The 26,409-nt window shown below is 51.1% G+C and overlaps 5 protein-coding genes across 5 annotated transcripts; 3 read left to right on the forward strand and 2 right to left on the reverse strand.

The window, feature by feature from the left end:
• Window positions 1-1,767: 1,767 nt before the first annotated feature.
• On the forward strand, window positions 1,768-4,143 carry ColSpa_09001 (uncharacterized protein; the record flags this gene model as incomplete). The annotated part of the gene is made up of 1 exon (XM_049275213.1): window positions 1,768-4,143. The coding sequence occupies one exon, from the start codon at window positions 1,768-1,770 to the stop codon at window positions 4,141-4,143; it is 2,376 nt and encodes a 791-aa protein (XP_049131170.1).
• A 2,015-nt stretch (window positions 4,144-6,158) lies between these two features.
• ColSpa_09002 (tRNA(His) guanylyltransferase) lies at window positions 6,159-7,217 on the forward strand (the record flags this gene model as incomplete). Its single annotated transcript, XM_049275214.1, has 3 exons — window positions 6,159-6,179; window positions 6,248-6,983; window positions 7,036-7,217. 3 exons carry the CDS (start codon window positions 6,159-6,161, stop codon window positions 7,215-7,217), a joined length of 939 nt encoding a protein of 312 aa, XP_049131171.1.
• Window positions 7,218-7,458: 241 nt separating this feature from the next.
• ColSpa_09003 (putative xanthine/uracil permease) lies at window positions 7,459-9,347 on the reverse strand (the record flags this gene model as incomplete). The annotated part of the gene is made up of 2 exons (XM_049275215.1): window positions 7,459-9,129; window positions 9,267-9,347. The coding sequence occupies 2 exons, from the start codon at window positions 9,345-9,347 to the stop codon at window positions 7,459-7,461; spliced, it is 1,752 nt and encodes a 583-aa protein (XP_049131172.1).
• Window positions 9,348-17,923: 8,576 nt separating this feature from the next.
• ColSpa_09004 (uncharacterized protein) lies at window positions 17,924-19,186 on the forward strand (the record flags this gene model as incomplete). The annotated part of the gene is made up of 1 exon (XM_049275216.1): window positions 17,924-19,186. One exon carries the CDS (start codon window positions 17,924-17,926, stop codon window positions 19,184-19,186), a length of 1,263 nt encoding a protein of 420 aa, XP_049131173.1.
• A 581-nt stretch (window positions 19,187-19,767) lies between these two features.
• On the reverse strand, window positions 19,768-22,678 carry ColSpa_09005 (K(+)/H(+) antiporter 1; the record flags this gene model as incomplete). The annotated part of the gene is made up of 4 exons (XM_049275217.1): window positions 19,768-21,821; window positions 21,881-21,980; window positions 22,043-22,459; window positions 22,517-22,678. 4 exons carry the CDS (start codon window positions 22,676-22,678, stop codon window positions 19,768-19,770), a joined length of 2,733 nt encoding a protein of 910 aa, XP_049131174.1.
• Between the last annotated feature and the right edge of the window lie 3,731 nt (window positions 22,679-26,409).

The raw sequence follows: 26,409 nt of genomic DNA on the forward strand, positions 1-26,409 counted from the left end.
TATGCCTTTGGTACGGGAAAGTACCGTGCTTGGCCTAGTTATGGATGAAAATGTCCAGTTGAGGTTAGCTTCCTGGTTGCCTTGCGCCAGCATAGCCTGCTACCTTTTTTCACAATGCGGGCAGGTTCCGTTACATTTGTGGCGGTCTCAGCAAGTGTAAGCAGTGGCAGGGAGAGATGCAAAGCTTCTGGTTGAGCGGTAGATACCGACGCAAACCACCGCTCCGCCCAGCCGCATACAAATGGCGTAACAATACTTGCGCCTTATTCAGGCTGATGCGTGTACTCTGTAGTACTCATGGGTTTGCGCTACGCCCTATGTGCTCGCACGCTTGGCACAAGGAAGACGAAGCTTGACGGGCTGGAGGCGGGGCTAACCAGAGTGAGGTGGGCTGCGTGCGGGGTTGGCGGCGCATCATCACACCCAAAAGACCCAAAGGATCCATCGTTCCATATCGTTCAGGTCTGGGAAGGTCTGACTGAAGGCGGAAATGGTCCTACATCAAGTTCTTGAAGTTTTGCCATCATGGAGGGGGGCGCTCCATCCCATCCTTCTCCCTCAAGATATTTTGGTACAGTCAAGGAGTGGTACGTATGTAAGGATACGTTACTTGCGGAGAACTCACAAGTCGCTCAAGGGTGAGATGGTGTCAGCAAAGCCATCTACAAAGAGCAGGTTAAGATAGGTGACTGATGAAGAGAGACTTCAAACGGACTATGACTGGTCGTCTGAATTAGTAGGCGACCGCTATTGGCTGCATGTTGACTCACTTATATCACGTGATAGCTACTCAGCCTTCCATTGACCAATAAGGCCCGAGAACACTCGCCGAAAACCAGCAGGTCTGGCTCGCAGTATGTGGGTCCCACGAACCAATAGCACTGACTATAGTGGGTCTTTCTACTCTCAGAAGCATTGTTGATTGGCTGTAGTACGAAACGACGTTAAAGGTACGCTAAGCCGTTTTCATCTCGCCGACGAGCTCAATCAAAACCACCTGCTGCGCCATGCTGGGGGTACCGACGCGCAGCCATCAGCGGCCTCACAAGGTGAAATAACATCCATGACTCCCGCCCGACCATCCCGCCCGCGTTCCTCCTGACTTTTTCTCTTTTTCTCTCCCAACCAACATCACAATATCAGACACGCCGAGTGACAGATTCGACCGAAGCTACTCCAAAGCTGGAGCAACTTCCCCTCGTCCCATCTCCAGTCATCCGCGAACTCTCCCCCCATCGACACTGGTCAGTTCACCAACGAAACCAGTTGCTGACAACTTTCTGCTCGCTGCATACAACTTATCCTCTGAGGCAGCAGCTACGTCTTGCCTGAACACGATCCTCGCTATCTTGCGTTGTAACTCAAGACTGCCAAAAGTTGCTTCTTGTCAAGGTAGGCTTTGCCTCCGTCTTGCATAGTTTCCCTATCACCTTCAGCCCCAAGTAGCTCTTGAACGTACAAGTCTGGGGCATAAAGTAATCTTCCTCGTTCATTGGATGCATCTTTCTACCTCTACCTCTCCCATGTACACGCAACCCCTTATCCCCTATCCCTCTCTCTCTACTTCTGCTTCATCAACCGACAAATGCGAGAGTCATGGACATACTGAGATAGAAAACAACATATACTCACTATCAACAGCAGTAGAAATCAATCACAAACATCCACCATTAACATCCTACAATTGGCCGCCACAGGGACTCGATCCCCGTCATCATATCCTTCACCTTCCGCCGCATTCCTTCAGTGATCAACATCGTAAACGCAATGTCCGGTGTAATACACAACAACACGGCTGCGGCCTTCCAAGGCTTCTCAATCTCGCAGCCCTTCCTCGGCGCTGCTCTGCAGTTCTACCCGGAGATGGGTACTCAGCAACTGGACGACCTCATTAATGCTTACGTCCCGGGCTCTGCCTCCATCTTGGAGAAGCGTGCTACTGTTTCCATGGACTTCTTCGCCTACTCCCAGCTCACAGGAGAGACCTTCAAGTACTACGCCATCGCTGGCCAGTCCTTCAGCTCCACGACTTCGTCCGCCGGGTCCAGCCCCATGCAGGACTCCAGCTATAGCTCCAGCTTCGTCTCCCCCGTCATCTCCGACTGGAGCTGGTCTCAGTCGACCCCCAGCTCGGCTTCCGCATCAACTCCAGCCTCGGTAACCCACGAGGCAATGTCTTCCAAGCCCTCGAAGAAGGCTGCCTCGTCGGCGGCAAAGTCTCAAGCCGGCGACTTCTCTCATCTCCCTGGCATGAAGATCATGACCAAGGATGGCCGCGATGTCACGAACTCTGCCTCCCGTGGTTGCAAGACCAAGGAGCAGCGTGATCACGCCCATCTGATGCGCATTATCAAGGCTTGCGACGCTTGTAAGAAGAAGAAAGTCCGCTGCGACCCCAGCCATAAGAAGCGCAATGCCACTCAGTCTCAGGGTACCAGTACTAGTGCCACTCCGGCGCGTTTGGCGAAGAAGTTTAAGAAGTCTGCAAAGGATTCACAGGCTGTTACTGAAAAGTCACCACAACGGAACACAGTATCTACAGCACTATCGTTGGTTTCAGAACAGCCATTTGCCGGTCTTGAGATTCCTGACATGTCAATCGACCTTCCCGAGTCATGGGAGTCTTTCGTTCAGTTTGATGAAGAGTCTATCGACTTTGCATCTAGCAACTACGATTTCTTCTTCGACCCAGCTGGCCACCTCAGTCCCAACTCGAACCAATCTCCCACCACGCCCTCAAAGGAATTCGCCCAGCCGCAGGGTAGCCTCAACACCCAGCCGAACCCCGATGTCAGCAAACCATTCCCCGACGAGCTCGATGCTCGGCCTCCCACTCTCCCGTACCTGGAGTACTCTGTGCCTGCGAACAACTACGTCGACTTCAATCTTTACTCGCCGGAGCCAAGCTTCTTGGATGACGATGTCGCGCTGCTTACCGATATTGGTTCTGCCTTCGGCAGGGACCAGGACACTCTTTCTCCGCGTAGTCGCCTGGCTCAAGGTCGCCAGTCATCATCCTCACCGGAAGCGCATATCGATCCTTCGCCTGTGGCACCATATGATCAGCTGGTTGACTACGGTGCAACATCGAGTGGAAGCTTCCTGGGAGGACCCAACCTTGAGGGTAGTCATCGTCGTTCGATTCCACGTAGCGGTGTACGTCTGGCTTCAACGGCATTCCTTGGAGGGTCAGAGAACTTAGATCCATCCACTGGTGAACAGAGCGTCTCACAGGTGCGTTTCGTTTGGTTGACGCAGCAACAACTTATATTGACCATCGAACAGAGCGATTCCGTGTCTCAGACCAGTGTTTTCAACAGCTTCTCATCGGCCCAAACCGTTCGCTTATCACACGGGACGGATGGAAACCTTCAACCAACCCAATCCCATGTACCACTTCCACATGTCACATCTTCCCCAGATGGCGTACGGCAAGGGGCAACTGCAACACATGCGATTATATCCGGAGCAACTAGTCGCATACCAGCGTCCTCGGTATCCGCACCTTCAGGCTTCTCGAGCTCGCTCGAGGAGCTGTCTTATTACGCGCAGACTACAATGACAGCAACTGGTAGCGGCGATTGCGGAGTTACCGAAAGTGGAGCGACTGGCACTTCATCGACTGTCCACCTACAGGCATCTGCCCCGAGGTTGTCAGGAAGCCGTAACACTGCCGCGCCACTCAGCTTTGAGTACTACGTCTCTCCAGTCTTCGGACTAAGCGGAGTGCAATCCCTCGCAGCATTTGTAACGGGCGAGAGCTTCGACTGGAAGCGCCACGCCCGTGTCAACAAGTCGTCCAACTCGCAGTTACTCATTTGTACGGTATTGCTTGTGGCGACGTTCGGCATGTTTGCCAGTTGGCTTGAGGCGCAAGCAGCTGTATACGGATTCCTCCAAATCGCTCTTGGTTTGGCCATTTACAAGGCCTACCAATTCACCTCTAGTCATCCTGACTCGAGACCGCAACAGAGCCGTCTCAGTACCACGCCAGAGCCGCAGGGCTTTAGCGACGGCGCGAGGCTACTCTCCTGTGTCAGCACGAGATTGCGACATACCTGTCGCCAGAACCAGGGCACCCATTGCTGGGTTATACCGGCAAGGATGCCAAGGATTCTGGGCCTCGCACAAGGGTTCGTATGAGCTCTTGCGTCGACCTGCAGCTTGGGATTGATGGTCCTGGCCTGTATGGATGGGAAAATGTGTTGTAATTTTCTTTGCTGATGTTTTGGGAGCGTTGGTTACTGAGATACCCCTCTGTTTTGTTGATAAGATGCGCAATCCCCGGCGATGGGAGGCGTGTCGGCTATATCATCGGGTAAGGTTTTGTTGTGTGCTGCGCAAGCAGGGACAAGACACTGGGATTTCTGCAAATGCGTCCGATTGTAGATCAGCCAAATTTCTCTCTAGTGTTGCTCTTGTGCACGTACAATACACTGCCTTGCTCACATATTCGTGCCACCTTGACTACGTGGTATTCTGTGTAGAATGAAATACGTAGAGTGCTTTAAGTGTTCATGGGAGATCGAGTTTGTCCCATATCTAGAGAAATGGCCCCTATCATGATGTCACTGCGCCCACGACTTATAAAGCGTCCCTTTAATATGGTCTATGCCAAACTTCGATTTCAAACATAAGGGGTAGCCTTTGAGGATGTAGACACACTGTATACGTTACCTACCGACTTGATCTCTGGGATGGCTGACGTGGTCAGTGCCACCACATGGTGGGTGGTGTCACGTGATGGGGCATATTCCCACTCAAATGCAAACTTCACTCCAGCACATGCTGAACAAGACATCTCTATCTTCCCTCCAAGGCCCAAGAAGACACGTGGTTGACACTCTTCATAATAGTGAGTAATACAAAGATGAACACTTGCAAGCAGGCCTTTTTTTATTACACGCAATCGATTTGAGCTGACAATGCTGAGTCATTGCTGTCTCTCTTGGATTCTACGTGGTCTTCGTGATCCATTGTATAAGGCCATAGTTTCAGCAATCTTCGGCAACTCTCTTTTTCTTTTTTCTTTTTTTGCACTAAACTGCAAGCTCTTTGTTTGTTTGTTTTTGGTTTGGGGCTAATGTTCTGCGATTTCTGGCAAGGCGGCCGATTAGTTAGAATCTTGTCCTGACTGTGAGCAAACGACACTCAGACAGATCAGAGACAGATCATAGACAGTGTCAAAGCACAGTGACTCTGTTAGAGCCCCGAGATAACTACAGATCTGAAAACGAAACTCAGAGTCTTCAGTAAAAGTAAACTAGAAAATCTTCTCTTCTGAAACCCGCACGGTTTGGCAACAGCAAAGAGACTAGCGACAACAAACGACATTCGAGCCAGCGAAGTTCTCTACAAGAGAAATTAACGGATCTTCGCAAGTTTCGCTCAGAAGCAGCGAAACAATTTATTGTGCCTTCCGCTGTACTAATGCCAACGTCCAACCATTCGTCACAAGACTTATCACTCCAGGCAACCATTCTACGGAAGTGATCCGGAGAAGGAAGAGTCGCCTCTCGTTCCAGAAGGATCTCAATCACTCAGAAGACGAAGGAAGGCTCAAAGTCGTACTCCTCTCAGGTGAAGTGTACCGAATGGCGAGCACCGAGGAGGCTCCTTCCAGCCCAGTCAATATGAAGGCACCTGCCCCTTCAGATCCGCTCGCAGGCGGGTCTAAATCTGAGTCTGGGCATGCGTCTCAAGGGAAGGAGGAAGCAAAGCGGCTTTCCTCAACAAGCAGGTTTCTACAGAACATCTTCTGCCGCCTCATCCCCCCAATCTCTCTTAACTCCAAACACTCTTCCTCCTCTCCCACATCGCCACCAATCGCCGACACCACGACTACTCCAACGTTTCCGCAACCTAGGCAGCCACCTCAGCAACCACAGTCACCGTCTTTACCAAAAGACCCAGAAATGACTGCCGCTCCTGCTCAGTCCAGGGAGTCCGTTGTTCCCTTGGCGCATGCTTCCATTCCCGTGGCATCGGAAAACAACAAGCAAAAGAACCAACCCCAAGATCCCATTAGTATCGCTGCTACCCCAGCGGTGACTCCGGGCCGAATAAGTCTTGAATCCACTGGTCGACCACGGTCATCGACTTCTATCCCACAGGCATCTCTGACACCTCCTGGCGAGAGGCCTATGCATCAAGCCTTCATGGACCAGGCCTTGGACATGGTAAGCTGAATCCGTGGGCTGTCTTGTTCCAAAGACGAAATGGAAAGGTATTCTAACCGCCTATCCAGGCTCGTCTCGCCCTGAGAACCAATGAAACGCCGGTAGGCTGTGTTCTCGTCTACAACGGATCTGTCATCGCGAGAGGCATGAACGCGACCAACGTGACGCGGAATGGCACCCGACACGCCGAATTCATGGCATTATCTGCTCTACTGTCCTATCGACCCAACAATAGCGAAGAGGCAATCGATGCTCAGCTTCGCCAGCAAGCCAGCGAACGGTCTAAAGGAGACGTGCCAGACGACGAATCGGACTTGTTCCCTATGGACGATGACTATGTCAGAAAGGGTCATTTGTATCCCTATGGACAGAAGCTCCATCGTGCCACGCGAGTTGACCGCTCTGTTGTGAGGGAGTGCACTCTCTACGTCACGGTCGAACCTTGTGTCATGTGCGCCGGTCTCCTTCGACAACTCGGTATCAAGAAGGTCTACTTTGGTGCCGTCAACGACAAGTTTGGCGGCACGGGAGGTGTCTTTAGCATCCATAAGAACTCGACAGACACTCGCCAGGATCCCAACCCCGTCACTGTTCTTAGACCCCTCCAGACTTCCACAAACGCTTGCAACTTGCCCCGACCGGTAAGCTCGTCATCTGGCAAGAGTTCGTTGAATAACGGTCGCCCAACAAGCCAAAGGGGCGATGGCGGCAATGTCGAGCCGGGCTTCGAAGCAGAGGGTGGCTGGGGTCGAGACGAAGCTGTTAGCTTGCTTCGACGTTTCTATGTCCAGGAAAACGGCAGAGGTACGTCGAAGTAGTATCACCCCTCCGATACATGTCGCTAACATTTGCCTAGCACCTGTGCCTCGTAAAAAAGAGGGTCGTGCCGCCAGACTTGCCGCGATGGAACAGGGTGACAGCGACGCCGGAACACCCATGCCTCCTCAGTCTTCCGACGGCGATGCTAATGAGGGAACTGAAGCCCACAATAATGATATCGCTGCTCCTAATGAGGATGATGACACTGTCAAGACTTGAGAGTAACACATCCCTTGTGGACAAAAACACATCCCATATTGCCACCTACTTCATCATCATAAGCAACACTGGTGGGCGAGACTGTTCACGTTTTCCATTAAACTGCCTTTACTGTAAATCCAACGCAAAGCAAATAAATGGACCTGCTTTCTCACTCGGGTATCCTTTCCAATTCCTTTTAGAGTAACATGTGATAGTAATAACCCGCCAAACCCACTTCTCGACCATGCTCTTGCTCTGGTTATGATGATCTGTCGCCGTGGGGAGTGATAGTCTCACCAACGCCCTTGTCCTTGCCGTTCACAGAGCCGCCCTGCTCGGAGCTGACAGTCTTCTCCAGGGGCCGAGACTCGGCATTGCTGATAGATTTCTGCTCGTCGGCGCGCCAGAAGTCCTTCTTGCCCTTGAGAAGACGGCGAACCCAAGGAGGGAGAATACCGCCAGGGATACGCCAGGTCCAGGGGTCCTTCTCGTGCTTGTTGTGGGGAACAATGCGGCCGCCGGAGGCCTTCTCAATGACCCAAACAAGAGTGTTGATGAGGATGTAGCTGCACACGCCACCGATAAGACCATCGGCAATAGAGTAGGTGAAAGGCATAAGAGCCAAAGTGATAAAGGCGGGAATAGCATCACCCATGTATCTCCAGTTGATTTCGGTAACGGCGCGAACCATCATGGATCCAACAAGGATCAGTACGCAACCAGTGGCCCATGGGGGAATGGAAGCGAAGATGGGAGCAAAGAAGATCGAGATGAAGAAGCAGAGTCCCGTAGCCATGGCGGTCAAGCCTGTCTTGCCTCCCTCGGAGATTCCAGCTCCAGACTCGACAAAGGCTGTAACAGGAGGGGTTCCGAAGATAGCGCCAATAGAGATGCTGAGAGCATCAACCATGTAGGCGACAGATGATCCCTCAAAATCCTGGGTTTCCTCATCGATGAGGTTCGCGAAGCGGGCCATGGAGTAGAGAGTGCCGGTGCAATCGAGAATGTCGACGTACAAGAAGGTGATAAGAGCGAGACCAAAGGCGCCGCTGTATCCTCCAACATTCCACTCCTGAACATTGAGGGTCCTCTGAATGGGGTGGAAGTCGACAACCTTCTTGAAGAAGTCAAAGTTGGAGTCCCCAACAGGGGTGTATGGGAAGTAGGTGACGTCGGTACCGCGAGGCCAGGAGATGATGCTGACGAGAATAATACCGGCGAGGATTGCGCCCTTGAAGCGGTACATCATCAGCATGACGGTTAGGATACCGCCGCAGAAGATACCGATCCACATCATCGGGCTGCGCATTTTGGTAGATGAAGGGCACAGGCCATCGACGAGCTCACTCTGCAAGCAACCGGCCAGCTCAAGGGGGGTCGAAGTGGCACCAACGATCAGGCCAATACCTTCACTGTAGGTCAACCCGATCAGGGTAAGGAAGAGGCCGATACCGACACCGGTGGCAAGCTTAATGCAACGGGGTATGGCACGGGCAAGCCACTGGCGCATGCCGAGGAGGGCAAGCCCGAAGAAAATGAAGCCCTCGATGAAGATGGCGGTAAGGGCGACCTGATAGGGCACGGCGCCGGTTCCATGATACCCGACGACGGTGTAGGCAAAGTAAGCGTTCAAGCCCATACCCGGGGCGACACCAACGGGCATGTTGGCGAGGAGTCCCATGAAGAAGGTGGCCAGTGCGGAAATGGCTGCGGTGGCAGTTACGATGTCGCGCTTGACCTCATTGAGGCACAACAGATAGTCCTGATCCTTGTCGCAAGTGAAGTCCTCCTCGGTACGCGGGCAGACGCAGGTTCCGCCCGAATCGGCCACGATGGACGAGTTGACGGCGATAATGTAGGCCATGGCAAAGAAGGCGACGAGGCCGGCGCGGAGCTCGGTGAAGAAGAGTGATCCCTTGCGCTCACGGGGCTTAATTCCGGCTGATTGTCAGTGAACTGAGCATCATACATGGTGCCTCTTCATCGCCTGCATTTGCGCATGCCGTTTGAATGGGCATGCCGTGTGAGGGCTTCCGGGACGCGGGGCGGGACGGGACCTGGACTTACATGGCCGGAGCCTTCGAGCTGGAACCATCGGCCAACCGGGCCGGCGGCGATCTTAGCGTTCCAGGTTTGGACGAACCCCATTTTTGCACAATTTTTTTCCTCTTTCCCTCTGTAAAATAGCTCGTGTTCAAATTCAGACAATGATAAGTATGTCCAGATGAGGAGGGACACGACCAAAAGATTCGAGAAAAGTGTAGCCCGAAAGAAGTGGTCGGCTTGATGGATATGAGAGAGGTTATGTAACTCAATCGGCACCAAAAAGCAAGGCCGAGACCGGATCAGGATGTTGACGATGAACCGCAAAAGCAAGTACAAGGACGACTAGGCAAGCCTCAACTTGGTTTTGTGACAGCAACAAGAAACAAGGGACAATATAGGGATGGGTTGGATAGAAAGGCCAATGCGGCGCCGATAGGCATATGGCGACAGCGGCAGCGACGACGGAGAACGACGACGAGGGATGTACGGAGGGCAAGCCTAGAGGAACGACATCGCGACCGAGGGAGCGGAACGGTGGATGGTTTTTATCGATGGCCGGGGGACCAGCGACTGGTTACGGGCAAGGCAACCCAAAAAAAAAAGGGCAACGGGCCAAAAGGCGAATGACAATGGCCAGTCGCGTTATCAGAGAAAATCTCGAGCCATTATTTATTAGTGTGAAGGGTTATCATTTGCCTAGATTTCTTCGGGGGGGCGTGGAATGGGCTTCTGGTGGATGAACAAGGGTGGGCCGGAGGAGGGACTCAGAACGGCCGGGGCCAGTCCGACGATGATGGATGGGAGGGTCCATGGTTGTTCCACTTAGGATTGGTGGATCACGCCGGCGGCATGGCAACTGCACCATTTTTTGGGACTGGACTGCGTGAGTGGGCGTGTGTGTGCTGCGTGCGTCTCTCTCTCTCCCCCTCTTGCTAGGGCGACTTGGTCGCTTGGCTGGGAGCTGGGATGAGGGATCAGAGTGACCGGAAAGCGTGAGCAAGTGAGATGGGACGGGAGGCCAATGGGGTTCCAGGGTGACTTTGTGAGAGGTGCATCGATGGGCAAGGCGAGGCTAAGAGCCCCAAAGGTGTCCAGGCCCCCAGGACTAGCGCGAAGCCCTTATCCTGGTCTCCATATTTATTTTCTCTCTTTGGTACTGTACCATATATGTACTCTTGCATGTGGTGGTGCTTCGTACGGGGAGTAATTAGTGCGTAGTCTCGAACAAGAAAAAGATACATTAACTGAATATGCATTGGCGATGGAACCCTTTGCAGCAAGCCCCCCTCTGCCGAAGAAGCCAGCTGCCGAAGAAGTGGGAGGAGGGGAGCCAAGCTGAGTAGGCCAGGCCGGGTCGCTTTCACACGCTCAATGATTCTGCCTCTATGGCCGCCCAGCTGCCTAGCTGTTGATCGAGGTCAACACCTTGTGAGCCACATTTGAAGAAGCTGCCCTCCCCCAGGCGGATGTGGATGCGCCGAGAGGTGATGGATGGGGTGGTAATGGCGAAAGAAAAAACAGAGGAAACGGCGCTGGGGCTGACTAACAGGCATCTGGCACCTCAGTCTAGTTCACCGTAGTCGATACCTTTACTCGGCTCAAAGCCCGAGCACTCGGTAACCATCCATATGGTCGATTGAGAGAGCCTGTAGGTAGAGATACAGTAGAATGAGCTCAAGCGGACCGCTTACGGAGTGGAGAAGTGATCGGTGTGGCCTCTTAGAGATTGAGACGGTCCGTCAGTGATTCTCGTCTACTCGTCCCAGGGTTTGATCTCGTGCCATGTCACGTCAGGAATGTCCTGTGCCGGACGCCGGGGAGGTGTCATGCAAGGACCAGCAAGCAAGCCTACAATGCTTGATGTGTGAGATGGTGATACACAAAGGAGGCAGGCGGCGCTTAAGCACAACGTTGGCCAATGCAATGGGGGTCGGAATACAGGCACCACAGGTAGAAGCCGCATGTTACGCAGGCACGGGCATGGATTGAGGTCGGTATGGAGAGGTTGTCCAGAGTGAGCAGCTGGGCAACATGGTTCATAATGGCTGTGACGGGATGATCTTACCACATAAAATCCCCATAAAACGGACCGGAAAAAGACGCGTCGTAACAAAAGTGCGTGCAGCCGGGGGTGAGTTATGGGTCCTGGTAGGGCAGGGGCATATGTCAAATTAAGACGATAGAGGCAAGATGCGTCGATGGGGAACAGGACCAAGGCAGTGTAATAAAGTTGCGGATGCACTCCGGCTACTCTAACAGGCGGAAACGCATTGGACTGAGCTAGACTGACCAGTGCTAAGGCAAGGAGCCTTGGATTTGGTTTGGGATGTCGGTGAGAACAGCTGCAAATGCAAATGCAACCTGCAACATGCAACTGCAATGGCAACCGTAACAGCCAATACAGCCGACCGACCGCGCATTTGGTTTCAACCAAAGGGACTTTGCCTGTCTCTAATTACTTGTGCCTTGCAAGCCCTGGCCTGGCCTGCCTCAGCTAGGCTGGCTTCGGTGGCGACATGCATACCCGTTGACTGAAGGTGCCTTAGCCTGTCTAGGTCGTTGCAATTGCGACAGTTTATTTCCTCTACTCATGCATCCAAGCCCAAGATGGAAACACCTCAACGTTACAGGCTCTTTTCTTATTCCTCCTCAGCTGTCTATTTCTGTCCATTTCCCCTCTTCTCCTTTCCATCCTTTGCCTCCATGTCATCATGCCTCTTCCCGCTGTCGTCTTTGCAGAGAAGGTGGGGCTGGGCGGCTTGATCACCGGCTGCACTATCGAACTTGGAGTCTCCCCTCTCGCAGTGTGGGAAGCTAGACACGTTCCGTGAGACCTTCCCAAACCGGACCCCGACTGTCAGCTTCGGAAATGGGTGCAATTGGCGACTCTGATTGGTCAACAGTCTTCCGAAGCTAGGCCCTTCTCGGGGCGACCGGCCGTGGCCGAGTGGGGCCGTATCTGCCACTTGCGATAACACTGATCTCACAGGCCCTCAAGGGTCTGGCTTTTTGCATTCGCAACCTCATGCTCACTCACCTCACTTCTCTTGCTTACCCTGCCTAGTAACCACAACCCGCTGAATCCCTCCGGATTCCTCCTCCCCCCCCGGATCTAGCCTGGGTTCTTTCTTGGGTTTTTAGGGCATACCACTAATAAGTGCCTATCGCTCCTGGAAATTCTTCTTCGCCGCGTTTGCCTTTGGGAACTGCAAACCGCCATACCATCACAGTATTCGCGCCCTGCCCGACTGATGAACGCAACTCAGCCTCCCACCCCAGACTAGCATAGAGATATCTAATGACCAAAGGCCACGTCCCGATTTCCGCCAAGCCGGCTGCATCCACCGCTGCAAGATGTCTTGCCCAGGACGCTTCAGCTCTTAGCCTCGTTCCAGCCTGTACTCACCTGTGGCGGTGTTGGCTCCCGAAGATCACCGCTCCTCAAGGGGGGGCCCTAGCTTGTCCTAGTCGTTGTCACTGTTCGCACCCCGCCGCCGGCCGCTGCCTCAGTTCGGACAGCGGCGTCTCTCCCCACCAAAGACAATATCGCCGGCAATACAGTTATCTTTGTCAGAGCTCTCACGCATCCCAGCCGTAATCTGACGAATCCAGGACCATGCATAAGGTCTACTCCACTGATCGGTCAGATGCGCGTGTAGCTTGCTTTGGCCGGTAGCCAATCTGTCACCTGTCATTCGTCTGGGCGATAGGAATCCTCCGACTCCCCGGGCTTCTGCGATTCCTACTATCATTTCCAGCGCAATCCACAGTGTCCCACCCCCGCGAAATCGGGGTAAGGGGGATTGCGGACGATGGCACTAGTGCTCTACAACCATTGTAAGAACCATCCGCCTGGCATACCCACACCAGATCATGTCTGTGCCACAGAAAGCCAGCCTAATTGTCGAAAACAAACAATTGCCGTTGCAGGGACCCTTAAGAATGCCAATCTCGACTCTGGTGCAGCCAGTTGTAAGTTGGTCACCTGTCTGATGTGCCGGTTTATTGACCTGCCATTGATATCCCATCCATGTACTTTTATGGTGTGACAGGTGACAATGTAGCAGCAGTTTTCATTCTCGCACGGCTTGTTACAACGACATCTGCCACACAATATCATATGACTCGTTCGTAGCTAACTGATATGGCTTCTCCTCAAGCGGGTGATCTAGAGTGCTTCTGTCGAAATGGGCGAGGCTTATAGGGTGACTTCACTGATAATGGCAAATATCGAGCACTGGCGTCGTCTCGATCCAGGAATGGATTCATGAGCACAGATCAGTGAGGCCCTTCGCGGATTAAGACATGCCGTAGGACGTGGGTCTCGAGCTCGTGGAAACAGACTTTAGGCTACGGTCTGTTTCCTATAGACGGTTCATCTCAGCCCAATGCAGCTCAGCTCAATGCAGCATTACAGTCGTGCCTCGGAGCACAGCTTATGTGCAACTTGTAGGAGTGTGGCTGCATGATAGTGTTGTAATGTCCCTTAGGACCGCATGAGGCATGATTGGATGCTATTCCAGGGGCTGTGGCGCTCTTCAAAGGACGACAATGCGATTCGGAAGCTGCTACTCCCCGCGATCACACATCAGCAGGCACCCCAATCCAGACAGATGGAACCAATCGGAATGGGAAAGTCTAAGCTTGGGTTGGCAACGGAACAGCTGGAGCGAGTACGACAGAACAGCTACTGTAATTTCAGGACACAGTTTACGTATCCCAAATAGACCTTTCTTACCTTCCGTCCAGTCCCAAGTAAATAACCGTTGGAGGGAAGGAGATGGTTGAATAGATCTACTAGCTTTAGGAGATGTTAGAATGCGCTTTCCGGGACCAACATTGGGCACCCGACCAAGGTCACATACCACTGTTTGACCCTGGAATTCCCGAGGTCAAGAAAAGAAAAGCCACCCGCCAACTTGGTCCGTGGCGCGATCGGGACGACTGCTGAACAGCGATAAGGGACTGACCGGCGGTATCTTTTTATTGAGCCACAACTGAACTGAGGCGCACTTTGCCCCCTCACACAACGTTGGGCATGGGTTCATATTGTCTTAGACATCAAAACGGCAGCAACCCTACCAGTTGTGTTCACCATCATCCCACGCCCACAACGTCTAGATCATCTCTTCATGTCACACCTGCGTTCTACTTTGTTTGTTCTGGCGGGTTGGTTCCATAGCGCAGGAAAGCGAAAGTGACAGCGACTGTACCCCAACATTTGAGAAATGAGTGCTGTATGATACGCGGAAGGTAAAAGCGGGTCACGGGAGGAGCCGAACCCCCTTCTCTCTCAATTGGGTAGAGCCGCTCCGCGAGATGAACGACGGTACAGGATGAGCGATAACTTTCACAACTCACGAATTTTGTAGGTATTTTCCAACTACCAACGAAGAACGATAAGTCAAGGGAGTTAATGGCTGGAGCTGCTTGATGACACGGATTCTCATCCCGTAAGAGCCGATGGCTGCTCGTGGCCATTTATCTCTCTGTATATCTCTTGCAAGCGGAGGCTTACCCACGACTGGCGCTCAGCTGTTACATGTCAGCATGCACGAGGAAACTGTTGGTGCCGAGACCCTGCCGCGATCGCAGCAAGTGTTGAACCCTTGCGGACAACCCATGTGATTGTCCGGGAAAGTCAGCAATGGGCTCTCTCTTCTCGTCGGAGTGGGAGAAAGCCTTTCATGTTTATGATTAACGTGAGGCGCCACTGCACGAACCACACGAACTGAGTTTTATTCGTCAGACGGCAGCCGAACTCTCCATTTCCTAGGACAACCAAGTCCGCCATGGGGAAATGGTATGGTCCAATCGCTTCTCAACTGTTGTGAAGTGAGACCATCGCAGTTTCTTGTCCACTTGGAAATTCTCAACATCTTAGCTTGCCATTGTCATCGCAATGTCACCGAGCGCAATCCCGCAATCCCGCAAGCACGCCAGCAATGACAGGACTAAAGTACCCCTCGTATAACATGGGCAACCTCGATTGCAAGTCGAATGGGCTAGATGCTACTATACCCCCCAAGCTCTACATTATTGGCCCACAGTTTGGCTTGGGCATGTCGACGGCGATTAAGTCGTGTACTGCGTTACTCGCGAGGTTTGGGCCACTACAAGGCGAGTCTCCCCCTGTCGCAAACATACAGAGACGATGATGGAACCTCAAGCCCTAAAAAATCGCATTGCGCCGGAGCCTTTTAGATCCCAGATTTCCATCGGCCAGCATGCTGCGCCTCGGTTCGTCTCCCTTCGTGTGTGGAAAGTCTGTTATGGCAAAGAAGCCGCAAGTCGAAAACAGGGGAGGATACAGGATGAACAGCGCCATCGTGACGACAATAGCCGTGCAAACACGTTATCAGCCGACCCGCTGGAATGGGAGTGGCTTCTGTGGTCGCCCTTTCCGGGCAGCCAACCGGAATCCAGTTCTTCTCATATCAGGGGAAAAGCCAGTCGGCTGGGGCCAGGTCAATAGCGACAACATTGCGGAGTACAATGAGACCCATCAACCTGTCTGTTGCCTCTCAACTTCAGAGCCACAACAATGCAACAGGCACTGCGACGCGGGGAAGTCACGATAGCTACAATGGGGCAGCCTGGGGCAGGACTAGATGTTCGAGTAGCATCGGAGGCGACCCATTGATAGCACACATCACGACAAGGAGATAGGAATATGAGTACTACGGAATTTCATCCTTAGGTTGATATAGAAGAAAAAAGGAGACGGGAATCCGTTGGGCACCAACCTGGCACGGTCGTAGGGCATCATCCGCAGCACATGAGCAAACAGAGGCGACGGACATAGGTCATCGGCCACTGTAAACAACGTAGATAGGACAGTGATGTATAAACTACCTGGGATTTGCGGTGATGGAGCAGGTCTTTCCGAATTTCTCAACTCCAGGCCATCAAAAAAAAGGGTGCAACATCGGCTGATGGGTCGGTAATAGTATCAAATTGCATGCGAGGCCAAGGGAGAGGGAGAGGGTTGGCTCTAGCTAGTTGGATAAATGGGCAGGCTGTTACATGGGTAAAACGACTGAAGGGGACAGGATCGGATGCCGACACCGCCTCGAAGGGTGTTGGAGAGCCTCAATGCAACGTCCAACGGGCGAATGCATACAACAGACAAGGCATTTCACGTGAGGTTGTTAGTATCAAAGTATGGCGCATGGACAAGGCATGAGAGGTATACTGTGAGGTGCATCTGTAAACTAGAGAGACGATGCTGCACTACTTTGTGTCGGGAAGGTAAGGAGGCAAAGTGTGCGTAGCGCGTACGTGAGAGAGCGATGGCGATGGCGATGGCGAAGAGTAGTGATGGCAAAGGTGGGTGGATACACGAAATCCCTCCATTTGGAGAGAGACGCACTGGAGTTTTTGGACTCGAATTTACCTCATCTGACGTCACAGCCCGGACCCTGCATCCGGTACGTACCGCCGGCAATGGAGCCGAGCCCAGTAGGTAGTCATACCAGAGTGGTCATTTGAATGGTTAGGTGAGGGATGTAGGACTTTTTGTTGGCTCCCACGGCCGACCAACGCATCTAGCGTCTGCTGGTGCCGCTGCTGCAATCACTCACTACTAGACTCCACTGGGTGGCCAAGCGGTGCAGGACCCCAGGACTGGATTCTTCAGCACACTTTTGATGCACCTTCGCCTCACCTAAGGAGGGTCGACAAACCAGAACTAATCATCATCAAGACAAAGACGAGACAAAGTACCGACGTGTGGCAGGCCCTGGCTGGGCAGAGTCTCGATCCGTCCAACGTCCAACGGTCGGACTAGCCCCCTTCTGATCAGACTCGGGCCAAGGCAAGGTGTCATTCCATATTCAATCTTATTTTCATATCCTGGATCGAAGTGTTGTTGGCGGACAACCAGCCATTCCCATGCCCTTTGTATCCCCACCGTACAAGGGTCCCCCCATTTGACGGCTCTCAGCGGATGAGGGGCGCTCCCAGTGACGTGAAGAGCCCCCAACACACAGCGAATGCATCCAACGAGAGAAGGAGAGAGAGAGGAGAGGGTGACGGACACCCCCCCCCCCCCGCAACTGCCTACTGCAGGAAATGGACTGGAGACACTTCAGCGGTCAGCCGATCGCCATGTGCGTGTGACGCTACCTATCTTCGACCCTCTGTCTTCCCCCCCGGTCCGCTTGTCAAACGCAGCCGTCACAGTCTGATGTCGCCCTCCAAGCTTCCTGCCACTCTCCATCGTCTCGTCTCTCGGTTGTTTATGACTTTTGACACTTCGATTTGCTTGCTTTGACACTTCGATTTGCTTGCTTTGACATTCTTTGCCAATGGGTGTCCTCTTTCCCCTCCTTCCGCTAACCAGGGCCTGTACTCCTCACTAACCAAGTCCTCAGACTGGCTCTCCCTCCCAACTTTGTCCATCGTCCCGCTACTACCACATCATCACACACCCCCCGTGTCCGTCACCCCCCCTTCCCCTCTGCCCATCATGGCCACCTTTGTGACTTCGATTATATACACTACCTAGGCTCCCCTCCTTCCTCGATACTGTTCTTCTACTTTTTCTTGACATGGCTCAGTCCTAGGCCTGACATCTACCAACCACCCACTAACAACACCTCTTTGACGCCACCACATTACATCCTCACCCATCATCTGCCCTTTCTGGTCCGACGGACGACGATCTTTGAACAATAATGGGGCGCCCTCACCGCCGAGGAACTGATATCGAGCAGGACCCCTATGAGTCCTATGGACGACCTTACGAGCCTGCCGCCGAACATTACGACCAATATCCTCCTCGCGGCCGCAGCCCCGGTATCCGGCGTCGTAACAGATCAGAGTCCGCCGCCGCTGCCGCTGCCTACAACGACTTTCAACGCGACCCCGACCCCAGGGATCATCGCGACAGCCGTGGGCATCGTAAAGACACAGATATAGACGCCTACGCCGCCCAGTCTGAGCCGAGGCAGGATCGCAAAAGCCACAAGAATCACTACTACGATGAAGATGAAGCCTTCCCCAGCCGCGCTCTGAGCCACGGTCGCTCTGTCCGTGAAAATCCAAATGCCGGTCCCTACCGTGCTGCCGACGACAACCGATATGATTTTGATGCTTACGCGCCGGCCTCTCGTCACGGCCGCGAGCGACAACATGCCTACCACCCACCCCGGACAAGCGATACGAGGCGCACGAAGTATTCAGACTTTGAGGCAGATCCTCGTCAGACTGAAAAGCGTCGCTCCCGCTACGCCGACTACGAAGACGCAGACCCCCGTGTCGCTGAACCACGACACTCCCGATACCAACAGTACGATGCTGATTCGCGTGAGAGTGACAGGCGACGTTCTCGCAACGCCGACTATGAGAGAGTCCCTCGCGGTGGTGGGGAGTCAAACCGCGGCCGCTACGCCGACTACGAGGCTGATCCCCGTCCACCGCAGAGGGCTCATGCTTCCCAGGGCCGCGGTCGCTTCAGAAATGATTCGCCCGACAGGTATGCTCAGCCTGGCGGCAAGCAGCGCTCTTCCAGAGGTCGGTCGATGCCCAGAAAAGGAGCGATAGGGGGTGGTGCCGTTGGGGGCCCTCGCCCTCGAGCCAAATCAGCCGTTGGTTATGCCGCCCTCGGCGAAGCCGCCCAGACAGCTTTTAGGGTTGGCAGTCAAGCGGCTCTGCAGATGCGGAGCGAGCCTGGCCCCTGGATCGGCGAGAAAGGTACACGGGTGGCCACGGCTGCTCTGGGCGCCGCCCTCGTTGATACCTTCGTCGGCCACAAAGCTACCGGCATGAAGGGCGGCATGCGCCATCAGGCGCTTCGTCAAGCATGTGAAATGGGCATCCGCAACTTTGTCATACAACCTACTGTCAATACGGCGACCCGTCGCAGTGGCAGCGGCGGCGGTGGTGGTGGCGGCGGCGGCGGCGGGGGTCACAGTAGTGGCGGTCGTAGACGACACTGATCATGTTCTGATTGAATGAAGTCTATGCCTTCTCTCTTTCTTTTCCGTTTGTTTCTCATATGCTTTGGGCGTTAGACTCAATCTTATTTTCCAAAACTTGCGCAGTTCTTAGGCGTTGTGGTTGGGGAATGGGTATTTGGCTTTGGATCCCGGAAACCTCATCGAAGCATGTTATCGGCGGTCAGGTTTGGTCCAGGTTAATATTGGAAGGATTGGAAGGAATGATTTCGCACAAAGACAAGGCAGCGGGTATCTGCAGTCCATTCGGGACGTCAGGTGACTGACTGTATGTAGGAACCGCATCTTAGGATCCTGTAATCAATCTACGAGAAAAAGTATGAAAATAGAAAACTATACCACTCAGGACATTATTTATCAAATGAAAAAGATCGAATTATGTCAAACCTGGGTATTGTGCATAGAAAATGGACGCACTAACAACTTTGCCTCGCAAGTAAGAACTGGCCCTCAGTGCTGCTTCACGTAAAGGCACCAAGAATAATCCTAGTCAGCCCTGATTTGCATCGAGGCCCGGAGACGACAACGGCAAAAATCCCAGCTGAGGAACCAGTGGGTATGGTTTAGTTCGTCACTGTCTTGGCCTGTACGACGAGCAAATCCGCCTTGACGCCCGTGGCGATGAACACACTGGCAGCCAGGCCCAGGCAATCTCTGATCTCCTCCGAGACCCTAACGGGATTTTTACCCTCGGCTGGCTTTGCGGTAATACGACGACCCAGAACAATGAGATTGTGCCATGTGACTTCACGCGTGTCTGCCCGGATACCCGTTGCAGCATAGGTCGAAGCGGCCTCGAGAACGTCGCTGGCTGATGAGGTCTCAAACTTAACACGCGAGGCCACGCCAGCAGGCGCGTGGGTCGACATGAAGCCAAAGTAGTCAGCTTCCTGGGTCTGGGAGCCGACCCCAGTCGTTGGCTCGAAGTGAACCACTGTTGCCGTGGCGTTGTGCTTCTCACAAAGCTGCAGCACTAGCCTGAGAGCAAACTTGTCGTCGTTGCCACCAAAGTACGGCATAAAGATGTGATGCGACTTGTTTGTGACAGGAATCGTGGGGATGTCATGGTGGATGTCGCTGAAAGAGTACGCTCGCATCAGCTTACCACGGTCGTTTCCACTGTCTGTAGCAGGCTGAGGCGCGCTGCCCTTAGGAAAGAAGATGCCAACATTGTGCTCTGTGGAGACAAGGATGGACTTAGCGAAGCCCGTGTACGTCGACGCGAGCTTGTTGGCGCCATCCGTGGAAGGAACTTGTGAATCACTCAGACTACCGCTCTCGGTCCAGGGTACAAGAAGAAGATCGGAAGAGATATCCGAAGACTTGGATAGGAGAGCCTCGGCGAAGCGGGTTTCGGGCATGATGGACACTTCGCCCGAGACAGCGACCTTCAGAAACTGTCCGACAGTCCGGAAAATATTTACAACCGGATCGTTTCGGCTGAAGTCGTCGACCTGGGAGACCGTCATGACTGAAGAATCGCGGTCGGTGAGATGAAGCAAGCGAAAACCGTGAGCCCGTACAGCTCTGATGCCGCTTGACGAGCCCAAGGCAACCATACCCGCTTGCACCCCACCTTTCTCGTCGCTTTCAGCATACTGGCTTCCGGTAATCGACTGCTTGCCAAACAATGAAACAAGGTTGAGAAGAGCCGGCATGTTATCCAGACGGAGATAGACCAGCAAGCGCTGCACGCGATCAGTAGCTGGTTTGGTAAACTCCGTTTCATCAGCTGTGCCGCTGTGACTCGAAACGACTTCACCAGTGTCCCAGTCAATTTCACCACGCTTCCAGGCTTCAAGTTTCTTCTGGTACCAGCGAGGGTATAGGAACGAGGTCAGCGGAGTGGTGACAAAGGTGGTCAGAAGAGCCATGACTACGAAGATGGTGAATGTCCTTGTACTCAGAATGCGGGCTTGGAGGCCGATGTTCTGTGTTTTGGTTAGCAGCTGGTTGTTCCTTGGCTTTTTTCTTTTTGGAAAGGGGCGGAGAAGGGGACTACATTTCCCTAATTCCAGGTGGCCAGACAACAACACAGGAAAGGGAATTCTTACAAGGACGATCAGCTCGACAAGACCTTTGCAACTCATCAGGGCTCCAATCGAGAAGGATTCTCTCCATACCAGGCCGTTCAATCGAGCAGCGATACTAGCGCCAATTACCTTGGTCAAGAAGGCCGTGAAAGTAACGGCAATCACATATCCCCAGGTAATACCACTGTCAAGGAGTCCCAGATTGGTGTTCAGTCCGGAAAGGGTGAAGTACAAGGGCAGGAAGAGAGCGCCAATCAGATCCTCCAGCTTCTCCGTGACTTTGATGGCAAATCCGTTTTCTCGGGGTAGAATAAGGCCCACCATGAAGCCTCCGAAAATGGCATGGACGCCGATGATGCCGGTGAAGAAAGCAGATGCAAGAGCAATCAAGAGAATCAGCGCGATCATGCTCTGCGAGGGACCGTTCTCAATGCTCCCGGTTCGACGCAATAGCCAAACCAAAACTGGTCTGACAGCATAGAGGAGGAAGAGCATATAGCCAACACAGGCTAGAAGAATCCAGAGGGCGGAAAGACCTGTCCCTGCGTTGGCGAGAGCAACGCAAAGAGCAAGGAGGATCCAGCCTATAAGATGTTAGGATAGTTCTGTATGCCAAATACTTTGATTTGGGCGCAAGACTCACCAACAACATCATTTGCAACGCCAGCCGAAAGCACAATGACTCCAACTGACGTATCGAGAAGTTTCAGCTCTGTGAGGATACGGCAAAGAACAGGGAATGCCTACAGATCATACGTCAGTTAGGATTGTCCACAACGACCAGGATTTCGCGAATGTTTCTCACCGTAATTGCAATGGCGACACCAATGAACAGCATGTAGATAGGAAAGTCAATATGCGTGACACCCTCATCACTGGAAAACTGGTTGTATAACCCCCATGCAAGAGCACAACCAAGAGCGAAGGGAAGGGCCAGTCCAGCAAACGCGACTGAGGTTGCAACTCGCCAGTTGCTGAGAAGGAAGCGAACGTCTGTCTCAAGACCAATGAGAAAGAGATAGAGCACGAGACCAAGGTTGGCGACGAGGGTCAGGTTCGGGATGGACTCCGTGGGGAATATGGCAGCGCGAAAGCCCGGTATGCGGCCCATGACGGACGGGCCGAGGACAATGCCACCAATGACTTCGGCAATAACTCGAGGCTGTCGAATCTTGGATAATGGCCAGTGCAGAAGGTGACAGACGATGATGATGAGACCGGCCTGTAGCGAATGAATATTAGCTTACGGTGAGAACCTGAAAGGAGGGAACAGATGAACCTGGATGATAAACATCGTAATGGGGTCCTTGGGGTTGTAGTGGGAGGGATTTGCGCCTTCGATAACGCCGCCCTGAGAGGGAGCCCGATTTCCTCCAGTGCTCGATGTTGGGGCTGCCGACGACGTAGCCGTCACCGACAGCAATGAAGTAAGGGACGACATGTCGACTGTGATATTTTCTGTCGTCGTTGGTGACGGTAACGCGAAGGGACGATACAAAGGTGGCCAAAGAATGTCTTCTCAATACGGACAGTGACTATACGGTAGGGTTCGATCGCAATTGCAAGCCCATGCTCTGTTGTAGAGTAGAGCAGCTTTGCTGGTTGGCGGATGGAACAAGCAGTTCAAGGCTGTTGTGGGCTGTCTCTTGGTCTTATGAGGGGGTTCGCACGTCGAGCGAGGGCGACCGATCAGTTCAGTCCTTGTCAGCTGGTAGTGGTGCTGATGTAGTGGCCGCGACGGTGGGTTTATCTTTCGAGAGGGAGGTGCTCGAAGATGTATGTGACTGAGTGGAAGCCGAGTCACTTGGCGGTCGGTGTAAGTTGAGTACCGTTGTTGTTGTTATTACTATCGCATTTATGGTTGGTGCTCACAACGATGGCGGTGCTTTGTAGTGTAGAGTGCTGATGGCGTTGGAGATGGCGTCGAATTCTGGTCACTTGCCCACCTTCTCCATGGTGTGATTGACAGCACGTGAAGATGGGATGGAGGGGAATTGGCTTGGCCTGGCTTAGCCTGGCTTGGCTCGACCTAGCTAAACTGGGATGGTGAGGACTCAATACCTGCGTGAGAGTGTCAGACTAATTATTCCTACAGAATCATAGAAGGTATGTACACTTCTCACAGGGATACAACCATCGGTGAAAAGGCTTGGAGAAGTCTCCCGCCCGCGTTAGGCGGGGGGAGGAGGGTGGAGGCAGTCTAGTCAACCGAGAGGAATGAGTCGGAGGCCTGTCAGTGGTTTGATTGACATTGATAAACACGACCGCTTACTTTGGCGTTCAAACAGCCAGGACGCTACTAAACAAGGTGCATGCCTGGGTGGCACATGCCTACATCCCACTTGAATGTGGCCCGACGACCAGGCCAGGCCATGCTATCCTTGTCAAGGGCCGCAGAATAAACCTTGCAAGAGGAGACGCAATCGCATTTCGTTGAATAGACCCATCTGCATTCTTTTAGGTTTGCACGGGGAGCCACAATACGCACGTTAATCAAGGCAAGCACGCCGGTACTTACGTGCTGTATAAGTCGGGTCATTCAAGTAATCTTCCCTGTCAGTGAGACACGCTCAAGATCCATGCTGCCTCCAAAGTCGTCTTGGTCTTTTTCTCAGAACGGACGGATGGAGACAGACTGATGAGGGTGGGAGGAGACAGAGACATGGTAGATGTAGTGGGGCTGATGAGTTTAGGGAAAACATACGATATATTTAGCCCCCCTTCCCCGGCTGACTTGGGGAAATGCGGGGAGGCCGTTCGACTGATTGGACCTCTATTTAGAGACGGTGTGCACTATGTAAGACCTGCCTGGGGCCTGGCCCCTGCTGCCTGGTCTGGACGCAGCGTGTCTAGTGTGTCGCGAGATGCTACACAAATGCACTAGAGCCGTTGTAACATGATAGTAGCATGGCTTGGCGCTACTGCCTCCTATCAGCTCTGTATCTCTTAGCTCCTAACTGTTAAATGATTTTAATTATTTGTATATACGTGTTACTATGGGCTTATGGCCTTGTATCGTGCTTGTAGAGCTTTTGATGGCAATAATTCTCATTTAGGCCCCGGCGCCATACTAGCAGATAGCCTTCAGTTATATAACTACAGCAATTACAGAGGACCGGCTCAAAAGCTCTGGCCAGGGTGAAGTATAGAATCACCTCGCCAACACTATCAGTACTTAGGTACACGATATTCAGTTAATTCGCTGTGATACTTTCGGTTCAGCGGCTACATGGCCTTAAAAAATAAACAAATAGGGACTAATCCTTGACCCCTCTGATAACCCTTCATGCTAGCCTGTATAGTAGTTATTCAGGGTCCACAGCTACTTAGGAGCCTGGCCAAAACTTTTAAACCGGTCCTCTGTACTTACCTATAGACCCTAAACTGCCACCACAGCTTTCTACCTTGGCCGTCAATACAGAAGACACTTCGAATTCCGACTCATCCGCTAACCGCCTCTGAAATTAAAGTTAACCGTGACGCACCCTAGGCCAAGACGTTGCCCAAGCCGAGTGTTACGGCAGTGACAGTTAGTAGCGCTAGTAGCTATAGGAGCCTCTAGGGAGAATACTGTAGCTAAGAGTAAGACTAAGGCTAAGTTATATAACCTACTAGCTAAAGCGCTTATAAAGGTCTAGCTTTTTAGTATAGTATAGCTATAAAATTTAGTCTGTTTACTTTGAGTCTTTATATAACGTATAACGTACATGCATAGTGAGCGACGTATCATAGTGAGCGACGTACTTACTTATCGTACCTTAAAGAGCACTTTTTCAACTATTCTTTAAAAAATCGAAATCTTATTTAAAATTAATAAAACTCCACTTTTAGCTACTAATAAGAGTTATATATTACTAATTAATGTCCTTAAAATTACTACTATACCCTAACCCTTAACCTCCTTATTATAGCCTTATCTAGGGCTATAATAAGAATAAAAGTAATGATATAATAATAACTTCTAATATATTTTTACTAGTATATAACTCTTTTTAATAGCTAAGTATAAAGTTTTATTAATTTTACTTAGAATATACTGGTGATATTCTTAGATAGTCACAGGGAAGTAAAGAGACTTAGTGAAAGTAAAGGTAGAAAGATAAGGTTATTACATTGATGAGTACAATTCTGGTTGATGCTTTCTAAAAGGTAGGAATATCTTAGGTTTATATCTTTTCCTTAATATCTTATTAGTAATATGATTATCTAATAAAAATATCTTATCTGAAATCTAGGAGTTGGTTTTCTGGAATCTAGGGTTGACTAGATCTAAGACTAGAATTCTAGGGTTAACTTAATTCTTAGCTAGTCTTTTTTAGACTGCTTTTATTGTTATAAGTATATCTTATATATAAGTAAGTTATATATAGTTATAAGGCTCTTATTTTACTTAATCTAAATATAAATATAGTAAGTTTATATAGTTATTAGATATAAAGATATAATTAGATAAGATAAGAGTTCTTATAATAAATCTTATTCTTAGTATTTTAAATAAGATTTTAATTTTTTAAAAATAATTAAAAAAGTACTCTTTAAGGTAGTTATAATAAGTAAGTGTATTACTTACTATAATACGTTACTTACTATATATATACGTTATATATAGTAAGTAGGTTATTATATTAAGTAGACTATTTTCTTGTTATATATTTAAAAGGTATTATCTTACTATATTTTAAAAATTAAATTCTTATTTAAAACAAATATAACTTTATACTTAGATTTTAAAAAGACTTATATAGTAACATATATGCATAGCAAATAGCCTATCATAGCAAGTAGCCTACTTCTTCCTTTCTCCTTAAACTTTAACTTTATATTAATATTCCTCTATATATAATAATAAGTTCTTTTTTAAATAAAAGTTATATTATCTTTATAATTAAAGCTATTAAAAAAGACCTAAAACTATCTACATAAAAAATAGCCTTTATCTATAATATCCTAAGAATAATACTTTAACACTAATACACTAAATAATTACTATACTATAAGACTTATATAAAATCAATAAAAATAACTAAGCTAAAAAAAATAGTAATTCTTAAATAAGTTATTAACTTAATTAATTAAGGATTTCTATTATAACTTAATAATATATAAAATATAGCTAATTATTTTCTTAATAAACGTAATATAATATATATTAGACCTTAATAAGTAGAAAAC

The sequence above is a fragment of the Colletotrichum spaethianum genome (assembly GCF_022836535.1).
Source record: "Colletotrichum spaethianum MAFF 239500 DNA, contig26, whole genome shotgun sequence".
Classification (NCBI taxonomy): domain Eukaryota; kingdom Fungi; phylum Ascomycota; class Sordariomycetes; order Glomerellales; family Glomerellaceae; genus Colletotrichum; species Colletotrichum spaethianum.